Raw genomic sequence first — 21,509 nt, 5'->3', positions numbered from 1 at the left:
ACCTGAGGCAGGGGGTCTGGATTAAGACTCCACTTCGGACACCTGCTTCTATCATGGGGACACCTGGAGTTCAGACCTTGCTCCAGCTCCCATTTTTACCTTCATGCCATCATGCATTCTGACAGGCAGTAGCAATGGTTCAAGTACATGGGTTTCTGAAACCCAAAAGGGAGGTGTGTGCTGACTTCTGTATAGGCATGTGTCATCAGCTTAGCCCAAACTCAGCTGTTGCCGTCATTTGTGGAGTGAATCAGCAGATGGGAGTTATCTGTCTCTGTGTATCCCTTAATATCTCTCCCTCCTCCCCTTCCCTTTTCAAATAAAATAAATAAAATTTCTAAAAAGCCTAAACTGCATTAGTCTATTTGACTTTCCTACCAGGCAGAAGTGGGAGTTACCACTATTCTTTATTTCTGTATCAACCAGAACCAGATTCTTTAAAGAAGACAGTGTCTTGTCAGCAGAGTTTCTATCCAGCACGGCTATAAATATTTAAATATTTCATTCTAATTCGTAAGACAAGACTTATAAATCAGGCAAACAGTAAATAAACAGTATTGCTAGAAGTTCTTAGTTATCAGTTACATGAGCTGCTGGAGTACTTTTTTTCTTAAAGAAAAACAGAAATATCTACCTAGGCAAGTATTTCACTATTGGGAGCAAAGCAGTCAGTAGCTGGCAGGCATTTTGGGTCAGGTTAATGCCACATTTGTGTTAACTATACCAGTGTCAGCAAAGTTTCTTTTTCTTTTTTTTTTTTTGTTTTCTTTCTTTCTTCCTTCCTTCCTCCCTCCCTCTTTTCTTTTCCTTTTTCTTTTCTTTCCTTCCTTTTCTTTCTTTTCCTTTCTTTATTCTTTCCTTCTCTCTCTCTCTCTCTTTCCTTTTCTTTCTGATATGTGGGGAAGGCAGGGCAGGCTTTGACAGGCTGGGTTGCAGCACCCACAAGAATTCAAAAGAACCAAATCTGGGGGTAGAGTCTGTAGAGAACTTGTGGACTCACCTCTGTGGGACTGTAGCATCTACTGGTTTACCTGGATTGCTGGGGGTGGTGACTGGTCTAACCAGGCTACAGACTATAGAACTCACCTTACAGGAACCCACCTGACACAGGAGCTGGGGCCAGGAGCAAGCTGGACTGGGCCAGGCTGCAGCACCTATGGCCACATGTAAGGGCTAGAACTGAGGGCAGATCATACCAAGCACCAGGCCATAGCACCCAATGTTATACATCTTACCTGGGGCTGGGAGTTGGTTTGGTAGGAGAACTTGGGAAACAGGTATACTAGGCCTCAGCTCCCACTGGGGAGCACAATTGCTGGGGCTGGAGGTGGGCCAGGCCAGCAAAAGCTGCAGCACTCATCAGCATTTGTGTGGGCCAAGTCTGGGGACAGACCAGGCCGTAGCACCCATTGGTACACAAGACAGCCAGGGCAGGGTGTGAGCCATGCTTGGCTGGGCTATCCTGCAACACCTACCAGGCAAGAGCTGAGAATGTAGTCAGTAAATGCAAAGCTGGGTCGAAGTACCTGCCAGCACATGCAACATCTGGAGCTGGGAACAAGCCTGGTAGTGGAACTCAAGGGATAAACCTGCTGAGCTGTAGCTCCCACTGGTGAGTGTGAGAGCTGGGGCTGTGACCAGACAAGACTGGGCAAGGCTGCACCACCCGCTGTCATCTATGTGGGTTGGGTCTGGGGTTTAGCCAAACTAGACTAGGCTCCAGTACCCACTGGTGTTTATAAGGACCAGAATGGGTATAGGACAGGTCAGGGTCCTGTCAGGTCAGGCACCTGCTGGGTCACCTGAGAGCCAATTCTTGGGGTGGACTAGGCTGTAGCACATACCAATGAGAGCCAGAATGGGTGTGGGAGTATTTGGCTAGACTGCAGTAACCACCAGTGAGTGCCAGGACTAGTGGTTGGCCATGTCAGTCTGGGCTGCAGCAGCTGCTGGCACACATGAGATTCACTGGTTGGGGAACTCCCGTGCTAGGCCACAGCTCCTGCTGGTAAGCATGTGAGCTGGACCAGATGAGACCAAAATGGGCTACAGCAGCTATTGACATATGTATGTACTGCATCTGGGGGCGGGGCAGGCTGGTCCAGTCAATAGCACAAACTGGCACAAGAGCCAGGACGGGGTGCAGGCTGTACCTGGTTGGATTGCAACACAAACCAGTTCACAAGAAGGCTGGTACTGGTGCTGGGAGTGGGCTAGGCTGGGCTAAGCTGTTGTACCTGTTAGTGAGAGCTGGATTAGGGTGAGCTTGGCTGAACTGGACAGAAGCACTTGTTGCCTAATGCTGATGCTGGAGGCAGGTCATCTCAGACTGGTCTGCAGCACCTACTGGCACATGCAAGACCCAGGGCTGGGAATAGGCCTAGTAGGGGAATCTCCAGGAATCCCCTGATGGGCTGTTGATTCCACACAGGAGTGTGACAGCTGGGAAAGGGGGTGGGTCAGGCTGGGTTAGGCTGCTGAACCCACTGGCATGCACATGAGCCAGATTGGTTTGGATCAGCAGGGTTAGAATTAAGATGCAAGCCATATAAAGCTTGACTGCGGTACCCTCTAGTAAGCACAAGATCCAGGGCCAGAAGCATGCCTGGCACGGCAACAGTGGGACTCCTCTGCTAGGCTGTACCTACTGCTGGTGAGCATAAGAACCGGATTTGAGGGTGGGCCATGCTGAACAAAGCAGTGGCACCTGTTGGCATACGTGAGAGCTGTGTCTGGGGGTTAGGCAGGCTGAGCCAAGCAGCACCAATGGGTGTGCACAAGAGCTGGATGGGAGTAGAGCTGGGTCATGTTAGGCTGCAGCAGAGTTTGGCAAGTGCTAAAATGGGCTGGGGGCTGCCCTGACTAGGCTGTGGCACCCACTGGTATGCATGAGCAACAAGCTTGTGGTGGATTGGTGGGCTGGGCTGTAGCACCTGGCAGTTCACATGAGTTATGCGGCTGGGGTAGAACAGATCAGGCAGCTGCATTCACCTGTATGTGTGTTGACTGGTGCAGGTGACAGAACCTGACCTTGCAGCACTGGCTGCTACACACTAGAGTCAAGTTTGAGGTCACCCAGGCGAGGTTTCTTGCAGTACTCCCCCACTGGACTGCTGGACTCAGACCCTGGTCACAGGGAAAAATCACAGTATGTGCTATCTGACCCTGGAAAGCATGTATCAGGACTGGGTCTCCTTAGTGGCTGATGCCTGTGCAGTGGACAACATGCCCAGAGGCACATGGTGGGACATGACAGTCAGCTCATGTAGGCCAACAGGGGACATCAACTGTGTCAGAGGATGGAAAGAACAGGTTGTGTAATTGTCCTGCTTAGCTTTGCCACATACTCCTGGATCTGTGGATGCACTAGGGTAGACTTGGTCAGCCAACAGACCTTGGAAAGATTTTTCTCAACCCTGATGTGATGAATTTGACAACATCTAAGAAACATCAAAACCACCTCAAGTCACACACTCAAAACACGCTTTCCTACATTGAGGTCTCTGGGGCATCACCAAAGGACTATCCCAACGGGGCTACTGTACTTTGACAGTAAGTAACAGTCCTTTCCCCTTCTTTTCCTGATGCAGGAAGTAAGAAAAAAAAAAAAGCAAACACTTGTCCCATCCACCTTCCCCCATACCTGATTCTCCCACCCTAATCAAAGTTTCATAGAGGCGTGCAATCCTCTCAATTATATAAACACCATTAAAAAGAAAATCTAAAAAAAATTTTAAAAACTAGAAATATACTGTGGTCTAAAATGAATCACCTGTATAAATTAGGTCAAAGGACATCCTTAGGTTATAACAAGTTAAATGAATTTAACTTCATTAATCTTTAAAGTGGGCAGACTATGCCATTTGCAGCTATTACAGTTGTCAAATTTATAATTTATGGTACTCTATTTCTTTTATCCTTTGACTATCTACATAACTGGGCTTTCATGGAGAAACAGACCCTTTACTGAAATTCAGCAATTCTGACTTCAGCTAACTTCCTCCTAACTGCTCTACAAGGTCCCACCTGAGACTGAATTTTGTACTGGTCTATGTGGATATAACTTTTACACATTTTTTAATCCTGTACCCACTTTATAGTAATAGTCTTGAGAAGAAAAGAAGAAGCAATAACTTGTGATCTTATGCTTACAACTGACTGGTTGGTTAGATTGTGGGATAGAAAGTTGTGGAATCTTGGGCAGATTCTTTCATAGCTTTGAGCTTCATGTTACTACTTTGTAAACTAGAGAACACATAGTCATCTCTAGAGATCCTTATAGCTTTGAACCTCAATGTTAGATACCTGTTTTATTTTTAGCCTATTTGCTTTTACTTTTGTCTCCACCAGAACCACTTAGTTTTCCTCAGCATTTTCCTTTAATTTGCACACATGATGAAAAGACTATAGATACAAGTAGATCAGCATAAAATTTGGAGAAAAGGACATCACAAAGTGCCCTAAAATTTAGTGCTTATTTGTGAGCTCAACCCTATACACTGTTTTGGGAATAACTGAGTGTGCAATTAACTCTAGGCAATTCTTTCCATGCTTGGCATGCACTTAATATTGCTTTGTGTTTCAGATATTAATCCATTCAAACTTCTAAACAATTTTCTGTATTGCTCTAATTTTACAGCTGAAGTACAGGGGGTAAGCAGCCTTTCCAAATGAATAGCTAGTAAGTGATAGTATCAAGGTTTGAAGGCAGGTGACTGCCTCCATGGACAAAGCTTTTACCCACTAATTATACCACTTGGCTCTCAAGTGCTCATCATCTAGTAGAGAAGATTCAAGCACACTAAGATTATACCAGAACTATAATAAGAGGAATATGCAAGGGTCCGGCGGTGTGGCCTAGTGGCTAAAGTCCTCTCCTTAAACACGCCGGGATCCCATATGGATGCTGGTTCTAATCCCAGCAGCTCTACTTCCCATCCAGCTCCCTGCTTGTGGCCTGGGAAAGCAGTCGAGGACGGCCCAATGCTTTGGGACCCTGCACCCACGTGGGAGACCTGGAAGAGGTTCCTGGTTCCCGGCATCAGATCGGCGCGCCCCGGCCCGTTGTGGTTCACTTGGGGAGTGAATCATCGGATTGAAGATCTTTTGTCTCTCCTCCTCTCTGTATATCTGACTTTGTAATAAAAATAAATCTTAAAAAAAAAAAGAGGAATATGCAAAAGTGGCAAGCCTTACCCAGCACTGTTTAACAGAAATTATTAATCAGAGAAGCCTATCATGTACCATAACTTCCCAGAGGTTAATGAGGTATTTACTTCTTTCATAGGAAGAAACATGAGGCTCAGGGAAATGATTATTCAAGTCACACAAGGAAATGACATCAAACAGAAAAACTCTGAAGAAAAAGTAGACAGAGCTGGACAGAACCCAAAGGAGAGAAAGAGAAAGTGTTCCCAGAAGGGGTGGCGGTCCTGCTTCAATGCAAGAGCAGGAGACAAGCCTTGGAAAGACGCGGATCAAAGTCCTGCATGACAGACTCAAGGCATGGAGGTAATGTCAGGTACTAAAAATGTTTAATGTACCAACCGCTCTTTTTTTCCCCTTTTTTTTTGGGGGGGGCAGGGGGTGGCATGGGATGAGGGGGAAAGACAGGGTTTTCCCTGACCTGAGATCCAAAAGAAATTGGTAACATGAATGATTCAGGGAACATCACCAGTGAAAAAAACAAATTCCCAAAAAGTTGTAACCTAAACAACCACTCCTGGAGGGCCTGGCACAGATGTAGCACTAAATATTGTAACCCAGCAACAACATTCAACAAAATTCAAGAACTTCTACACCAGGCTAAATGAGTAGGGACCATTAGGCAGCCTTCCCGTGGTCTGACCTAGCCCAAGTTTAGTTGCTGAAGACCTCAAGCAGGTGGGTTGGTCTGCTCCTTCTGACCAAGATCCCTAGACAGGTGCTTCCAGATATTTCTACCTGGGAAGCCAGAGTTTACTGTTCAGGATAACACCCTTCAGATTAATCCACAGCTTTGCAAACCAGACTAGCTGGTGCTGCACACTGCCTATGACTACATCTACTTAGACTAAGCGTGTTGGAAACAAAATATTCTCATGAAAATAATATATGTTGCATTGGGTGTAATACACTAAGTTAATGTTCACAAACACAAAAGAGACTTAAAATCTGACAAGGGAAACTGCATAGCGAGTAAGTTAGGTAAACTGAATCCCTGTAAAGGATGCAGTATAAAGTCACTTAAACCTTACACACTATTTACAATATCTTTAAGGAGGAATTAAACAAAACCTTAGTCTACTGTACTTAATCTAATTCTCTGAGGAAATTTATACCTGACAGTCGTCTAAGGGATACAAAAACAAATATTTGCATAAAGATTAATTTTATTCTGTCTAAAATCAGCAATTAAGTAGTTAACATAAACAAATGCTAAAAAACAAAAAAAAAGTTTACCTCCTTTGCCTTTCTCATCATTAGGACTGGTAAGAATGAAGTGATTTAACATGCATTTCAGTAACACGGCATAGCAACAATGCCTGCAAAAAAAAATAGGCCCATGAAGCTTAAACCCGTTTCCACTGAGGACTGGTGATTTAATTGCGCCACCTCGCGGACAGAGCTCACGACCCGCGAGAGCTCAAGGCTCCTCAGAGCGCCTGGGAGCCGGGCAGCTCCCGCATTGCGGATACCGGCCCCTGTCCACACGCAGGAAATGGAGTCTGCAGCCAGGGAGAGGCCTACTCGCCCTCCTTCCTCCTGCTCCGCCCCGCTGGCTTTATTCCTGAATCCTGCTTCCTCAGCCCACCCAGTGTTCTCCGAGGTCCCTTTCCGGCTCTGGCTTCCTTCTGGAACCCTACCAACCATCCGCGCCACTTTCTCTAACCTTGACCCTCCCGAGGCCGCCCTCGCAGCACCCTCGCCGGGCCCCTAACGCGCCTGCTCCGCGCCCCGTCGCCTTCCCGGCCTCTAGCGCCCGCCCCCTCTGCCCGCAGCCAATGGGAGCGTGGCCCCGCCGCTGCCGGCCCCGCCCTCCGCATCTCGCGGCCACGGAGGAGTTGCGGCCCGGCGTGCGGCTTGGGCCACGCCGAGCGGTCACCCGGAGCCCCGCGGTGGGGGGCCGGGGGGCAACTATGGACTCGCAGGGGCTGAAGGTGAGCGGAGGGGCGGACGGAGGCCACTCCGGGGCCTGGGAGTGGCGATGGGCTCGGGGTCGTGGAGGGAGCTCGGCGGGTTTGGCGAGGCCCCGAGCGCCCTGCTTTGCCTGCCCAGCCGGCCGGTGGACGTGAGGGGCGCGAAGCCCACCTCCCGGCCCGGGCCTCCGGCACCCCGCAGGCTCGCCGCCCTTCCTCGCCCGCGCTTTATGTTGGCGAGGAGAGCTTGGCCAGAGTGAGATACCGAGTCCGCAGGTGTGATTGTTCTTGTCGGCTGAGACTCTGGACAGGCCAAAGTGCGGAAAACAACAACAAAAGAAACGGGAAGCAGAGGATTTGACTGTGAGGGCGTCTCCGTTGTGAGGTGTCGGTCCCTGTGGATCGGCGTTTCATCCCCTCAGCAAATATGCAGTGAAGAAATGAGGATAGGAAGACGTTAAAGACACAAAACTTGAGAAGTTTCCCTTGCAGATGATGATCTTGATTATTGACCTGTTTTAACAGCCCTTTAAGCCAGCATTTGTGGAAGTCTGTATTCACTAAAAGTAGCGAGAGCAGACCGGGACAGTCTCTGTCTTCACAACTTTGCAGTCAGAGGTTGGAGGAAACCCTGGACGCGATGCATTGTGTTGATTGCCTCGTGTATGTGTGTGTGTGACTCTTGTAAACTCCACAGGGTAACAGGGTCACTGAGAAAAGTCTTGTCCATCTGTAGAACTTTTACTGGAGTAGGAGTTAGACAATAACTGGGTAAACAAACGGGTATCCCATGAAATCCTTGTTGAGTCGAGAGAGGAGCCTTTGGCCCTAAGGAAGTTGGCAGTGCTTAAGTGGCTAACAGGTTTGCTGGTTTTGTTATTGCTTTTTTTTTTTTTTAATGCCTGTAAATGAGCCTCTCAATGCTAAAAACAAACAAACAAACAAACAAACAAAACCTGCTGTGAGATTCTTCTCACCTAGCTTGGAGAATCAAGACCAAGAACTGAATACCAACCCTGAATATGACCTGACCCTGCTCTCCAGCCCCATCATCCAGTCACGCCCAACCTAAAAGCTGTGGACACGAGAAGTGGCAAACTTCTCTCTGCAAAGGATGAGGCACCAGGGTGCTTCAGAAACTTTATGAGAAATGGTTATTAATGCAAACACTTTCTGAATTGCAAAGGGCTTGCAATAAATGCAGCATTAATACCCCCATCCCACTTCCTTTCCTCCCACCCCCAGAAGCTTTTTGTAGGCACCTGTGGTACATGCTATAGGCTTTGTGAACAGTCAGGTCTGTTTCTCCTTCGCTGTGTTACTGTGGCCTGTCAGTACATCCAGCAGGACAGCTGGGACAGCAGAGGCCTGTGGGATCCTGTCGAGAAGCGGCTCCAGGAAAGAGGAGGCAGAGGGCCTCTCACCCAGGGTGTGCTCTGCCCCCAGTGAGTCCTCAGATGTGCTTTCATGCTTCCCTGATGTATGGCAAACATCTGTGCTTGGTTAGCCAATTATCCTAAATCAAAGTAGTGCTCCTTGTCAATATCTGACACCAATGGTGCTTTGATCCAGGTGCCTTGTTAGCTCTCCTGGAACTCCCCACTTACACACATGCGACAGGAGTTGTATATCAAACCTGATCATTGTAACCGACACCTGAGCTCAACTATGTTTGCCGTGTTGCTTTGCTGAAATGTATATAAACTGAAACCCTGAAAACAAACTTGGTTAGTTGCCCAAGAGAGCTCTGTACCCCATTTCTTTTTAGTTGCATCTCCTCCCCAGGAACCTGCAAGACAAACTTGCAGTGGCCCTGAAGCAACCATGCAGTGCATAAATGAATGGGCGTGGTAACTTTGACTTTCCTGCAGCTTTCAACTATAAAGAACTAGTTTTATTCTTGCTTTTTTTCCGCTATTAGAAAATATAAAAGCCATGCTTAGCTTACAGACCATATGATAGCAGGCAGTAAACTCTCCATGGTCTACGGGGTACATTTTGTTTGTTTTTTAGTCCTCCTGGCGGCCTCTGTTGCCCGTGTACTTTTGCTGTTTGTTACCTCTGTGTTACTGCAGCTCCCTCAAGAATCAAGTGAAGGGGAGTTGAGGAGTTTGCAGTTCAACAGTCATTCCTGAAGTCTCCCCAGGAATTTTGCCGCTAATTTTCATCTTCCTTTCTCACCTCACAACATTCTCTGTTATTAAAGCTGTTTTAACATTATCCTGTCTTCCCACAACAATGTATAATATAAGTTCTTTTCTTACATTTATGATGTAGTTCACTTAGACTTCAGATTAAAGTCTCATCTGAAGACTAAATTTTACCAAGGCAAATACTGTGTCTGAATTCCTTTTTATGTTTTCTGTTTAGCACAGAGCCTGGCACCTGTAGACAGGTGTGTGTTGTGCCAGAGGAACTAGTCAAAACCACAGCAGTTAGCAACAAGTATAGAGAGGAGGAAATGGATTAAACACAAAGAACCTAGTGCCTGATATTATTAGGCAGTCCTGGACAGATAAGGAGTAGTAGGAGGCAAATCACAGTATCAATTTGCAGCTTGGGTGAGCATAATCATTCTTAGGGTGAGCACCAAATGGGCTTCCGAAGAATTTTTTTTTTCCAGAAAAACACCACTGGTAAATTTGCCTTACTTGTAAGATGTTATGACTGAACAAACTGAGTCAGTGTAAAATCAGTCCAAAGATTTGAAACCAGGAGTTTCACCTTAAAGTCTATGCTCTTTTTGCAATACCATGCTGCCTATCAGGAACATTATAGATGCTGAGTGATAATAACTGCTGTGCCAATCAAGTTAGATGATAATAACAGTATTTCTTAGTTGAGACTAACTTTGTGACAGCCTTGTGGGGTTGGTAGAGTTTACTGAGATGTGTGGCCAGGTTCTAAAAATGGGAGTGTAGATCATGCTCTCGAGAAAAGTGGCTAAGAAGGAGAATAACCACGGAGTGGTGCTGACTGAACCTTGGAGCACTTCCCTGGTGCTCAGTGCTTGAGAGAACAGAAGCTGAACCCTGCAGGAGCGCTGGACTACAGATAGCAGTGTGCATGCTCTGCTGTTTGAGTCCTGTCTGGCGGGAGCTTCAGTGCCATAGGTAGGCATGGGCTGGAGGTGTATCAGGTATTTCCCAGTGATGGTGAGATACTGACATAGCTGTTTGACTAGAGCAACACCTAAGCTTTAGATAAAGAATAGTTAGGGCTCGGCAGCGTGGCCTAGTGGCTAAGGTCCTTGCCTTGATCCCATATGGCTGCTGGTTCTAATCCCGGCAGCTCCACTTCCTCTCTATCTCTCCTCCTCTCAGTATATCTGACTTTGTAATAAAAATAAAATAAATCTTTAAAAAAAAAAAAAAAGAATAGTTAGAGTTACGGAGAATTCATTGTTTCATGGTTAATGAGGATTTAGTTTTCTGTCTCTAAATCAAAATAATACAGTCTTTTTAAAAATTCCGAAAGTAGTCATTTCCTTTGAAATCTCAGATGGGCGCTGTGGCTCAGTTCTTTGAGCTTTCATCCTGTGATGCTGGTGTCCCCCACGGACCTTGCTTGGAGTCCCAACTGTTCCGCTTGCAACCCAGCTACCTCCCTGCTAAAGTGCCTGGGAAACCAGAGGAAGAAGGCGCAAATGCTGTGTCCTCTACCAGCCACGTGAGAGAGCCAGATGGGGTTCCAGGTTCCTGATTTTCTTGTAGCCATTTAGGGAATGAACCAATAGATGGAAGATCTCTCTTTCCCAATGTCTGTCCCTCTACATTTCAAATAAATACCTTTTTTATGTGAAATTACATTTGATCACGGATTTTTAAAAAATCTCCACTGATGGCAGTCTCTTTTCTCTGCTCTTTGTTTTCCTGTTTTCTAAAATCTTTAGGTAAATGTGGGCAAGGGGAAAAAGGAAACAGCAGTCTAAGGTTAGTACTGTTAAAAGTTTTAGGAATGGGGCCCGGCGGCGTGGCCTAGCGGCTAAAGTCCTCACCTTGAGCGCGCCAGGATCCCATATGGGTGCCGGTTCTAATCCCGGCAGCTCCACTTCCCATCCAGCTCCCTGCTTGTGGCCTGGGAAAACAGTCAAGGACGGCCCAATGCATTGGGACCCTGCACCCACGTGGGAGACCTGGAAGAGGTTCCTGGTTCCCGGCTTCGGATCGGTGCGCAGCGGCCGTTGCAGCTCACTTGGGGAGTGAATCATCGGACGGAGGATCTTCCTCTCTGTCTCTCCTCCTCTCTGTATATCTGGCTTTGTAATAAAATAAATAAATCTTAAAAAAAAAAGGTTTAGGAATGAAGCTTGAAATTATTAGGAAAGATTAAATTGTTTCATTCAGTATATATTTTTTTTATATCCTGCAGTTCGTTAAGGATCTTAGAAAATGTTTTAGGCTTTTCCAAATTATTATCTCCCTTTAGAAGTGTTTCCAAGGTTCAGAATATCTTACTGTATCATCATTGTTTCCTTTTAGGCTTTGATTAATTACTATTGCCAAGAGCGATATTTCCATCATGTGGTACTTTTTGCCAGTGAAGGAATTAAGAGGTATAGCAATGACCCAGTCTTCAGATTTTATCATGCTTATGGTATATTAATGGAAGGTATGTACTACCTTTTAAATAGATTTCATAGTTTTTAATGCTTGCTTTTTATCATGAATAAGTCCTCATATCATGGTCTTGATTTTACAGGCAAAACTCAGGAAGCTCTTCGAGAATTTGAGACTACTAAAAATAAACAGGATGTTTCACTTTGTTCTCATATTGCACTAATATACACTCACAAAATGAGTCCAAATCCAGGTATGTGTTTAAGTACGTCATTTAGGACAATTGTTCATATTCAAATCATTTTGATTTTTCTCAAGTACTATAGCATTCAGTATGATTCTACTATATTTTGTCTATTGGTATAGCTTATATGTGCTGTGTGTTTCTGACAGGATTAAAAGTCTTCAACTACAAGAAACCTGTTTTATTTTGCCTTCATGTTTCTTATATTCTGTGGCACAGGCTTTGGTTGTACATAGGTGTTGTTTGAGTTAACCTAAAGGTGAATGTGTATTAGTTATACTTGTTCAATCAAAGAACAATGAGAAGACAAGTTTATGTAAATTGCTCTGCAGAAGATGACTTTACAACTTTTTATCTCAAAATTTTAGCTACATATAGGTATAGTTTTTCTTTTCTATATGTCAGATTTCTTATAGTCTTTAACTGCTGCATAAGTGCTGTTACTTAAAAAGTACTCATTGCTTACCCATAATAGATTGGGAAATATGATCATGTTATAGAAGGAACTATGTGTGTGTTAACGTTGTGCTAATTGTCTTGAAATGTGACTAGTTTGGGGAACAAGGTTTTTAATTTATTTTTAAAATTCAAAACTGATGTTTATTTAAAATCCTGTGTGTGGACTAACTTGAATCTATGAATCTACCTTTGATTTATAAGATTTATGAAGTCTAATACAAATCAAATGTTTCTAAAGACAGTTTAGCATCTTAATTAAGATATGTTGTAAATGTAATATACCCACAAGGTTTAAAAGATTTAGTAAGACAATAGAATGCAAACTATCTCATTAGTGTTTATCAATTATTTATTAAGATGATGGTTTTAATTATTAAAATTGATTTTGTAAAGTTTGAATTACTTAATTGGCTTACAAATTATTCTGGTTACCCAGTACTGCTAAAGAGACTGAATTTTCTTGCTGCTAATCTTCCACCCTATTATAAGGACTTGGCCTACAATTTAACTTTCATTTAGTGTTGTTTTCCCTTTTCAGATAAAGAAGCTATTTTGGAGTTAGATTCTAAAATGAAGGAGCTACGTAAAGGAGCTGGACAGAAAGCTTTATATTATGCAGGCCTGTTTCTGTGGCACATTGGTCGGCACGATAAGGCGAGAGACTACATTGACAGAATGATCAAAATGTCGAATAGCAGCAAAGAGGTAGCTGCCCTTGCATTTTGGAATAGTATTAAAAGAGATTTTATCATCATATTACTTTATCATCTATTCTAGTATCACTTTGTAAATACTGGCTTTGTTTTCATGTTTCCTTACATGGTAAGATAGATTTTCTAAGGGTGTTTATTCTGTTGCCATTAACCCACACGCGGATGCAGGGTCCCAAGGCTTTGGCCGTCCACAACTGCTTTCCCAGGCCACAAGCAGAGAACTGGATGGGAAGTGGAGCTTCCGGGATTAGAACCGGCACCCATATGGGATCCCTGGGTGTTCAAGGCAAGGACTTTAACTACTAGGCCACGCTGCTGGGCCCCCCAGTGGGTATAGTTTCAACAGAGATTATGGAAAATGAAGTAGAAATGAGACAGATTCATTTTGAGTTCAGTGAGATCATTATTTAGTGAAGACACAGGACACAAAGATGAAAAAAGTAGAATATAAAGTTGGAGCAGCAGGTTGTAACAAATTCATGGGGCTTGACCACTGTTTACAGATACTTTTTATCTAATTGAATAGGCAGTGAGAGGCCGGTGAACGTTTTTCATCACTGAGTAATTTTGATCATTGTTAACCATGATGTTATTAGAGCATAAATTCAAGAGATTAATATTAACAATGGCTCCTAGGAATGCTGTCCTGGAGAGAAACTAGATTGTAACTCCCCTGCACACACACAGTTAGAACATTCTAGCAGAAGGTTTTGAGAACTATGCTAAAATATTGTATAGTACATACATACAACCTTGAGAATTTGAGAAATTTGAAGCCAAAGAATGTATCAAATGATAATAGGAAAAGGATAATGAAGCAGAACAGAGAGCTGGCATAAATTTCTAGAAGAGATTGTGATGCATCAGGTTCAGTTCTTGCCTTGGATGCCAACACTCTATATGGGCTCTAGTTTGAGTTCCAGCTTCTCTAGTTTCTGATAAAGTGCCAGGGAAACCAGCAGAAGATGACTCTGCATCCATGTGGGAGGCCCTTAAAAGCTGGCCCAGCACCACCCGTGGTGCCATCATATATATATATATATATGAAATCATCACTAAAACACAGTAGATGAAACCATTCAATAATGACATTGATCTAGTGAGAGGAAATAGTATTTGTTAAGATTCTTATCTGTAATTTCAGGCAAAATAGAAGGGAGTAAATATTAAAAATGTGTAAATTAGTGAATCTGGATTTAAACAAATAGAGTACATTTCATAGTTTTTTATTTGATCATCAAAAAAAGGCAATGTCTGCACTTTATTTTCAATGCTATTGATCTGGCAGGCCATTGGCTCACCTTTACGTCTGAGACTGCTTCAGTTTTTAATTTTCCCACCACTTGTGTTTCTTTTGATTTGAAATTTGCTGGAGTAGTCAGAAAAGCTTACGGAGATAGTTGCCAGATTACCAGGATCTTTAATATATGTGAAAAAGACATTTGTTTTTCCTTCTTAGTTCATTTGGGCTCTTTAGCCAGAAAGAGACAAAAAGTTGTAATTTCTATATTGAACACCATACTTACCAATTATTATTAACAATTAACTATCAAACTCTCACAGAAAAATACTGCTTTTAACATTGGTGAACTATTTGACAAACTTCTCGCTATTGTAACTGAACTGAGAAGTAAGCATAAAGGCTCAATCTCATAATGTAGTTCCCAGCACTATAGGCTATTAAGGGTTCAAATATTATTTTACTGAACAAGATTTTATTGTTTAGAACATTGGTCCATAGAGACCTTTTTCTTATTGATGATCAAAAAGTGACATGGGGTTGACTTCTCACCAACATGTAATTCTTCCAAACCCACTGTGATAGAAGTATGATTGGGGTTACTTATTTTTCAGGGACTAATTTTAAGAGGATGGCTTGATATTACAAGAGGAAAAGAACCTTATACTAAAAAAGCACTAAGATATTTTGAAGAAGGGTTGCAAGATGGATATGATATTTTTGCTTTGCTGGGTAAGGTGAGTTGAATTTAGAGTAATGTTTTTAAAATCTCCTCAGTTTTATATTATGCTTGAAAACATCCTGGAAATATTTTATTCCAGAAATGTGATGTTTCTGTTTGTTCTTTTTTCTATCATTTCTTTTTCTTTTTTTCTTTAATTTCATTATTTCCATTTTTATTTTTGATGATCTTTACATAGTTGAGAGGGATGCATGTCCAAGTGGACAACACCAATTAGAATGAAAAGAGTCGAGGATTAGGGGGAAAGTGAAGGAGACCACTGTTACCAAATTTTCTTCTTCTTTTTCTTCTTCCTGTATCTGGGAAAGAGGAGAGAATAGGAGAGAAGCCACACCCAGCATCCCAACTGCCTCAGTACCTGGGGGTAGGGAATGGCCACCCACTGTCATCGCAGGGTCCCCAGTGTGGAGCATACTCCAAGGGTTCTGCTTAAAAGGTTTCGATAGTTCTGAAATGCTGTCAGTCTTGCCAATCCAAGGATGAGGAAATCCTTCCAAGGTCCATTTGCTGACATAGTCTGCTTTAGAATCTCAGTTTGCCCAAATATTTGCTGTCATCGTTTGGCTGGGGTAGTTGTCCAGTTTGTTCTGCCCTCCTCCTTCCTCTGTTATGGTACTAGATGTCCTCTGCAGGCAGGTCCCAATGGTCTGCCATATCCTCCATATGCATCTGGGTATGCCGTCCACTGCTCTGTTTAAGCCATGGAAGAGACCCAGTTCTGACACACACATTAGTTAGAACACAGATTCTCCCAGTGGTTGGAGTTCTGAGTCCAGTAATTCAGTTGAGACGATCACCAAAGAAACCTCATATGAGGTGATCTCAGACCTGACTTGTGTATGCTTGCCATGCGGGGTCTGACTCATTCCATCACCAACATTAGCCTATGCTCACACTGGTAGTTGCAGTTGTTGGGTCAGTTCTGTCTCCAGCCCCATCTCTTCCTCAGTGGATGCTGTGGCTCAGCCCAACTCTGCCCACCACAGTTGTTCCTCATGTACACCAACAGGATCTGCAGCCTAGTCAGAGTGACTCTCAATTACCCCCACTAGGCCCCTCTCCAGCCCTGGTTCCTGTGCATGCTGGTATGTGCAGCAGATTGGTCCAGTCTGTCCCATAACCCATTCAGCGCTCGTACACATCTGTAGGCGTCAAAGCCTAATTCAACCCAGTCGACCCCACTATCCAGCCCACACTCATGCTGACAGGTGCCCATCACCTGTCCAGTCAGGTCTGCCACAACCCTGTTCCTCATGTTCACCAGTGGGAGTTTAAACCAATCAGAGAGGTGCCTACTGTTTCCCTACTGGGCCCACTCACAGTCCCAGATCTTGCACTTTCCAAGTCGTTCTGCAATCTAGCTTGACAAGGCTTGCTCCCCAGTCCCAGCCCTTGCCAGCTGATGCTGCAACAAAGCCCAACCAACTTGGCTCTTGCATGCAACAGTGAATATGGTCAGTTAGCCCAGCCTGGCCCTCTGCTTAACCCAGTTCACATGCAGATCAGCAGGTGTTGTAACCAACCTGCCCGATCCGGTATTGTCCCTAGTTGCAGTTCTCATGCTCACCAATGGAAGTAGTGGGCAAGCAGGGGAGCCCAGGTTATCCTCCTACTAGGCTCGGAGCCCTCCCTTCCTGGGGCTCACATGTGCTGGTGGTGGTGTGGTCCAGTCTGGAATGGTCTGCCTTACCCTAGCATTTGCCAGCAGGTGTTGTAGCCTGCCCGGCCTAGTCTGTCCCCATTCCCAGCCTTGATGTGAACTGGCTGGTGCTATGGCTCAGCAAGGCCTATGCTGCACCCCGTCCTGGTTCTCAGATCTGCCAGTATGTGGCATGAGCTAGTTCAGCCTGTGTGTCCCCAGACCTGCCCCTCATGTGTGCTGGCGGGCATCACAACTTGGCCTGATCTGGGCTGCTCCCATCCTTTATTCTTGCACTCACCTGCAAGAAGTGCTTCCAGACGGAGGAGTTGATGTTTCTGCTTTAAATTGAAACATTATTTTGATTGGTGGTTTTTTTAAAAGACATTAATTTGATTAAAACTTATTTTGCTTTTATAATAAAAGCAGTAAATGCTCTTTAATGAAAAAGTGATGGAACATAAAACTATTACACTCTGTTTGAACCTTGATCTGTAAGATTGCAGTTTTGATGGAACCTTCTGTTTGCTCCTATTAGGCGCAGTGTCTTGAGATGCGCCAGAATTATTCAGGTGCTCTGGAGACCGTGAACCAGATCATTGTGAACTCTCCAAGCTTTCTTCCCGCTTTCATAAAGAAAATGAAACTACAATTAGCATTGCAGGATTGGGACCTGACAGTTGAGACTGCTCAAAGGTTAAGTAAAAATAATAATAATAAAATTTAAAAATGACAGATCACTTTAACCTCATTATTAACTTTGTTAGGAAATTTAAAAAGAATCAACATAAGACTGATTTTTCCAGTAGCCTACAATTCAGGAAGCAAACTTGTATTGCTTTTAAATACTAACTTTACTAGTTCATGTAAGTATCTGGGTACCTATTCTGAAACACCTTTTTCTTTTTTTTTAAGATTTGTTTATTTTTACTTGAAAGGTAGATTTTACAGTGAGCAGGGGAGACAGAGAGAAGATCTTCCATCCACTCGTTTACTTCCCAAATGGCCACAACGACCAGAGCTGAGCTGATCCTATGCTGGGAGCCAGGAGCTCCTTCTACCCATGTTACTACAGGACCCCAAGTCTTTGGCCATCTTCCACTACTTTCCCAGGCCATAAACAAGGAGCTGGATGGGAAGTGGAGACATACTGGTGTCCATATGGGATGCTGGTACTGTGGGTGGAGGATTAATGTGCTCCACTATGATGCCAGCCAAAGACAGATATTCCTATAGGCAAATAACCACCTGCCGTAAAGATGATAGTTTGTTTTTTTTTTCCTGAGGTGAAATCATGGGAGATTTTAACTAAAGGAGTGTCATGGTCTGAAGAAGTCTTTTTTTGCTTATTTTTACACGTAGAGAACTGACTGGGAAAGGAGAGCCAATGGCAGATACCTAAATGGTTGTGGTAGAAGTACTTTGATAAGTGTGTGGAATGTCTCTATGTTTTGACTAGGAAGGTGGAAGAAAAAATAGTTCCAAAGTTTTTGAACAACTCGGTAACAACAATAGTGAAATGTAGCAGTTCTGTGAGTGGAACAGCAATAAGACAATGAAAAGAGAGGTCCAGGGAAAAGGACATGAGTTTAGTTCTGGATGCAGTAATTTGGAGATGCCTTGTAGAAACCCATATACAGATGGATATGTGAGTCAGTAGTTGGGTGACTGATCCTAATTCTGAAGACAAGTATTTTGTAGTCATACAGAAATGCCATTTAAAACCTTGGTGCTACCCGAGAATTTGTTAAGTCACCCATCAAAATTTTTTGAGTAACAAATGAATTCTAGTCACTTAAGAAGTACTAAAATACCAAAAGCAGATTTCATAGACAAAATAAGCTTTAGAACTTATATAAACTGCATAGGAAATCAGCTTTGCCTAAATTGGAATTAAGTTTTCTAATCATCACATCTGGATAAATGATGACTTGCATGCTTGCTCAGCTTTATCTGTATCTGACAAAATATTAATTGCCATCTTTGGACCCAACATCTTGGCAACATCTTTGTTCATTTCTTCTATCATTTCCGTTCAGATTTTTCATTAACAACTGTTCACTTTTATAGTTTATACATTTGCAGAAGAAAAAGAATAGATTATGGCTTCAGCTTCTCCTTACATCTCAGGGTAACTTTTGTGAGAATTTCAGGCAAATATAAAAGTAGACAAGATAGGATTATGAAACATCCTTTGTCCATTCCCTGCTTCCAGTTGCCAAGTAGACAAATGTCTATTTGCTTCTTCCCTTTAAATTTTAAGATTCCATCTTTTATCATAGAAATATTAACAAATATTAGGAGATACAGCCAAAGATGGGAATATCATTATCACATTTAAAAATTTAAGGGTGTTTGCATTCCATGTGGGTAATGGTTGGAGTCCTGGCTGCTCCACTTCCAATCAGGCTTCTTCTAGTGGCCTGGGAAAGCAGTGGAGAATGATACAAGGGTGTTAGACCCCTGTACTCACATTGGAAACCTACACAGAGTTCCTGGCTCTCAGCTTTGGATTAGCCCAGCTCTGGCCTACTGGACTTGGGACTACTGGAGAGTGAACCAGTGGTTGGAAGATCTCTTTCTCCGTCCCTAGCTGCAGCTCTTGACTTTCAAGTAAAACAAATAAATCTTTGAAAAAAAAAAAAAAAAAAGGGAATTAGTGTTTGTCCCACTGGTTAAGATGCTGGTTAAGATACCCACACTCCACATGCAGATCCTTGTGGGCATTGTTGATGGCTCAAGGGATTGGGCTCCCAACACCAACACAGAGGCTATGGAATGAGTTCTGGGCTCCCATCCTTGGCCTGGCTTAGTTCTGGCTATTGTAGACATTTGTGGAATGAATCAGTAATAAAAATGCACACTTACTGCTTGCTCTCTCATACACTCTCTCTTGCTACTTCTCAAATAAATCAAAGCAGTTTTATAAAGCTTAAAACTAGTTTCTTGATGCTGTCAAATAACTAGTCAGTGGCTAAATTTCTAATTTCTAATTGTTTTCTTGTTTTTATTCACATGAGTATTTGTCTCATAGAAGCAGTTGTGTTTTTTTGTCTGTGAACACCATTGTTTTGAGTGTTTATTTTGTTCCTAGGCATTTCTGTGGAATATTGCTTATGAACACATTTTTATATTGCTGGCATTCCTGTAACAAGACAGCTTGATCATAGAGAATTACTCTTTTAATATACTATTTTATGTTAGCTATCTATATGTAGAAGTGACACAAGATGTAATGAGACTGCCACAATCAATTAATATCTGTTTAAAAATGAAGTTGCTGAACTGTGTTTCAACAGGCTAATGCCACCATTTGTGGTGCAGCCATCCAAACTGCAGTGCTAATTCAAGTCCTGGCTACTCTGCTTCAGATCTCGCTTCCAGGCAATACTCCTGAGGTGGCAGTGGAAGATGGCCGCTTCCACCCATGTGGAAGATCAGGATGATGTTTCTGGCTCCTGGCTTTAGCCTGGCCCAGACCTGTCTTTTGTAACCATTTGGAGAGTGAATCAGCAGGAAGAAGATCTTTCTCTCCTCTCTCTTTTTTTTCACTTTCTCTCTCTTCATGGCTCTGCCCTTTATATGAGTAAAGCCTTAGAAAATTAAATTCCTGAGATTTGTAAAATTTAAATAAAAAGGTTTTCAGTTTTTATAATGAAGTGTCATTTTTACAAATTAAAATTACTTATTTGAACAGTTGAATAGTTGGACCAGAAAACCAGTTTTTCAAGTTCTTGAAGAAAATATGTAAATTTATTTCTACATTAAACTGAAATGTCTTCCTACAGGTTACTGGTCCAAGATAATCAAAATGTGGATGCATTAAGAATGCTGGCTCTTTACTATTTGTGTAGGGAAGGGGATATAGAAAAGGTAAGTTTTATTCTTTAGGTTGCCTGTACAGCTGGCACACAAGTGTGTACATTTTTGCACTCACACAGTAGAGCTTTGGATTTCTCTTGTAGTATATATGTCAAGAGTAGTTTTTACTTGACTAAAGAGACTACATCTCAACAAACGTTGTAACTAGTAAGTTATCATTAAAATCACCCTTGAAAATCTCTGAACTCATAGATGATAATATGTGTAGTTTTCTGTATAAAGCTTGTTCAGTAGTACATAAGATTAATGTAACCTGTGGTACTGTGCATGGAAAAGCTTATAGGTAAAATACCACTCATACTGTTTTTACAATGTGATTGAATTTGTGTAAATTATATGAACCTAGAGTAAAATCCAATTGAGCTTAATAATAAGGTACATCTATTTCAGTGGTAGTGAAAATCTTAGCTATATACTAGATTATGAGTGCCAGAATTTAGCCTGAAACAAGTAGCATTGTAACAAGTAGCTGATTTACATTGTGCTTAGTGTTTAAATTTTTGTGATATTGTCTAATAAGAACTTAAGTAAACAGTAAAAGAATCCCAGTTGGAACAAATTCTCAGTACATTTTTCATATATTTAATTATTTACACTAAACACCAAAATAATTTTTTGATTAATTAATTTCAAATGTGAATCAGTCTATTTAGTCAGTTCAGTGGCTAATATATTATCTGTAAATTTCTATTAATATCACTTGTATCACAAATTTGGAAGACTTCTTTCCAAATAAGTATATGACATATACATCCATATGAATATTATAGGTATTTTTGTTCTAAAATATTTTTATTCACTAACATACATGAAACATTCTAAAATGAAGAAATTTTTTTTAGTTTTTGAACTTCTTAAAGGAACTTCTAATATCTCTTACAACGTAAGATTCCACTGGCAGAGGAACAATTTG

At 42.6% G+C, this 21,509-nt stretch overlaps 1 protein-coding gene across 1 annotated transcript in view; it reads left to right on the top strand.

Moving 5' to 3' along the window:
* The first annotated feature begins 7,086 nt into the window (after window positions 1-7,086).
* Window positions 7,087-21,509, top strand: part of TTC21B (tetratricopeptide repeat domain 21B) — a 69,237-nt gene continuing 54,814 nt past the window's right edge. Inside the window, exons 1-7 of the mRNA XM_058664578.1 lie at window positions 7,087-7,139; window positions 11,600-11,729; window positions 11,820-11,930; window positions 12,919-13,085; window positions 14,948-15,070; window positions 17,253-17,410; window positions 20,503-20,587. Of these exons, the coding sequence (XP_058520561.1) occupies window positions 7,119-7,139; window positions 11,600-11,729; window positions 11,820-11,930; window positions 12,919-13,085; window positions 14,948-15,070; window positions 17,253-17,410; window positions 20,503-20,587 (795 nt within the window). The 5' untranslated portion in view covers window positions 7,087-7,118. The remainder of the gene's footprint in view (window positions 7,140-11,599; window positions 11,730-11,819; window positions 11,931-12,918; window positions 13,086-14,947; window positions 15,071-17,252; window positions 17,411-20,502; window positions 20,588-21,509) is intronic.

This window comes from Ochotona princeps, chromosome 5 (genome assembly GCF_030435755.1).
Source record: "Ochotona princeps isolate mOchPri1 chromosome 5, mOchPri1.hap1, whole genome shotgun sequence".
Classification (NCBI taxonomy): Eukaryota; Metazoa; Chordata; class Mammalia; order Lagomorpha; family Ochotonidae; genus Ochotona; species Ochotona princeps.
This window is presented reverse-complemented; position numbering and strand designations above follow the sequence as displayed.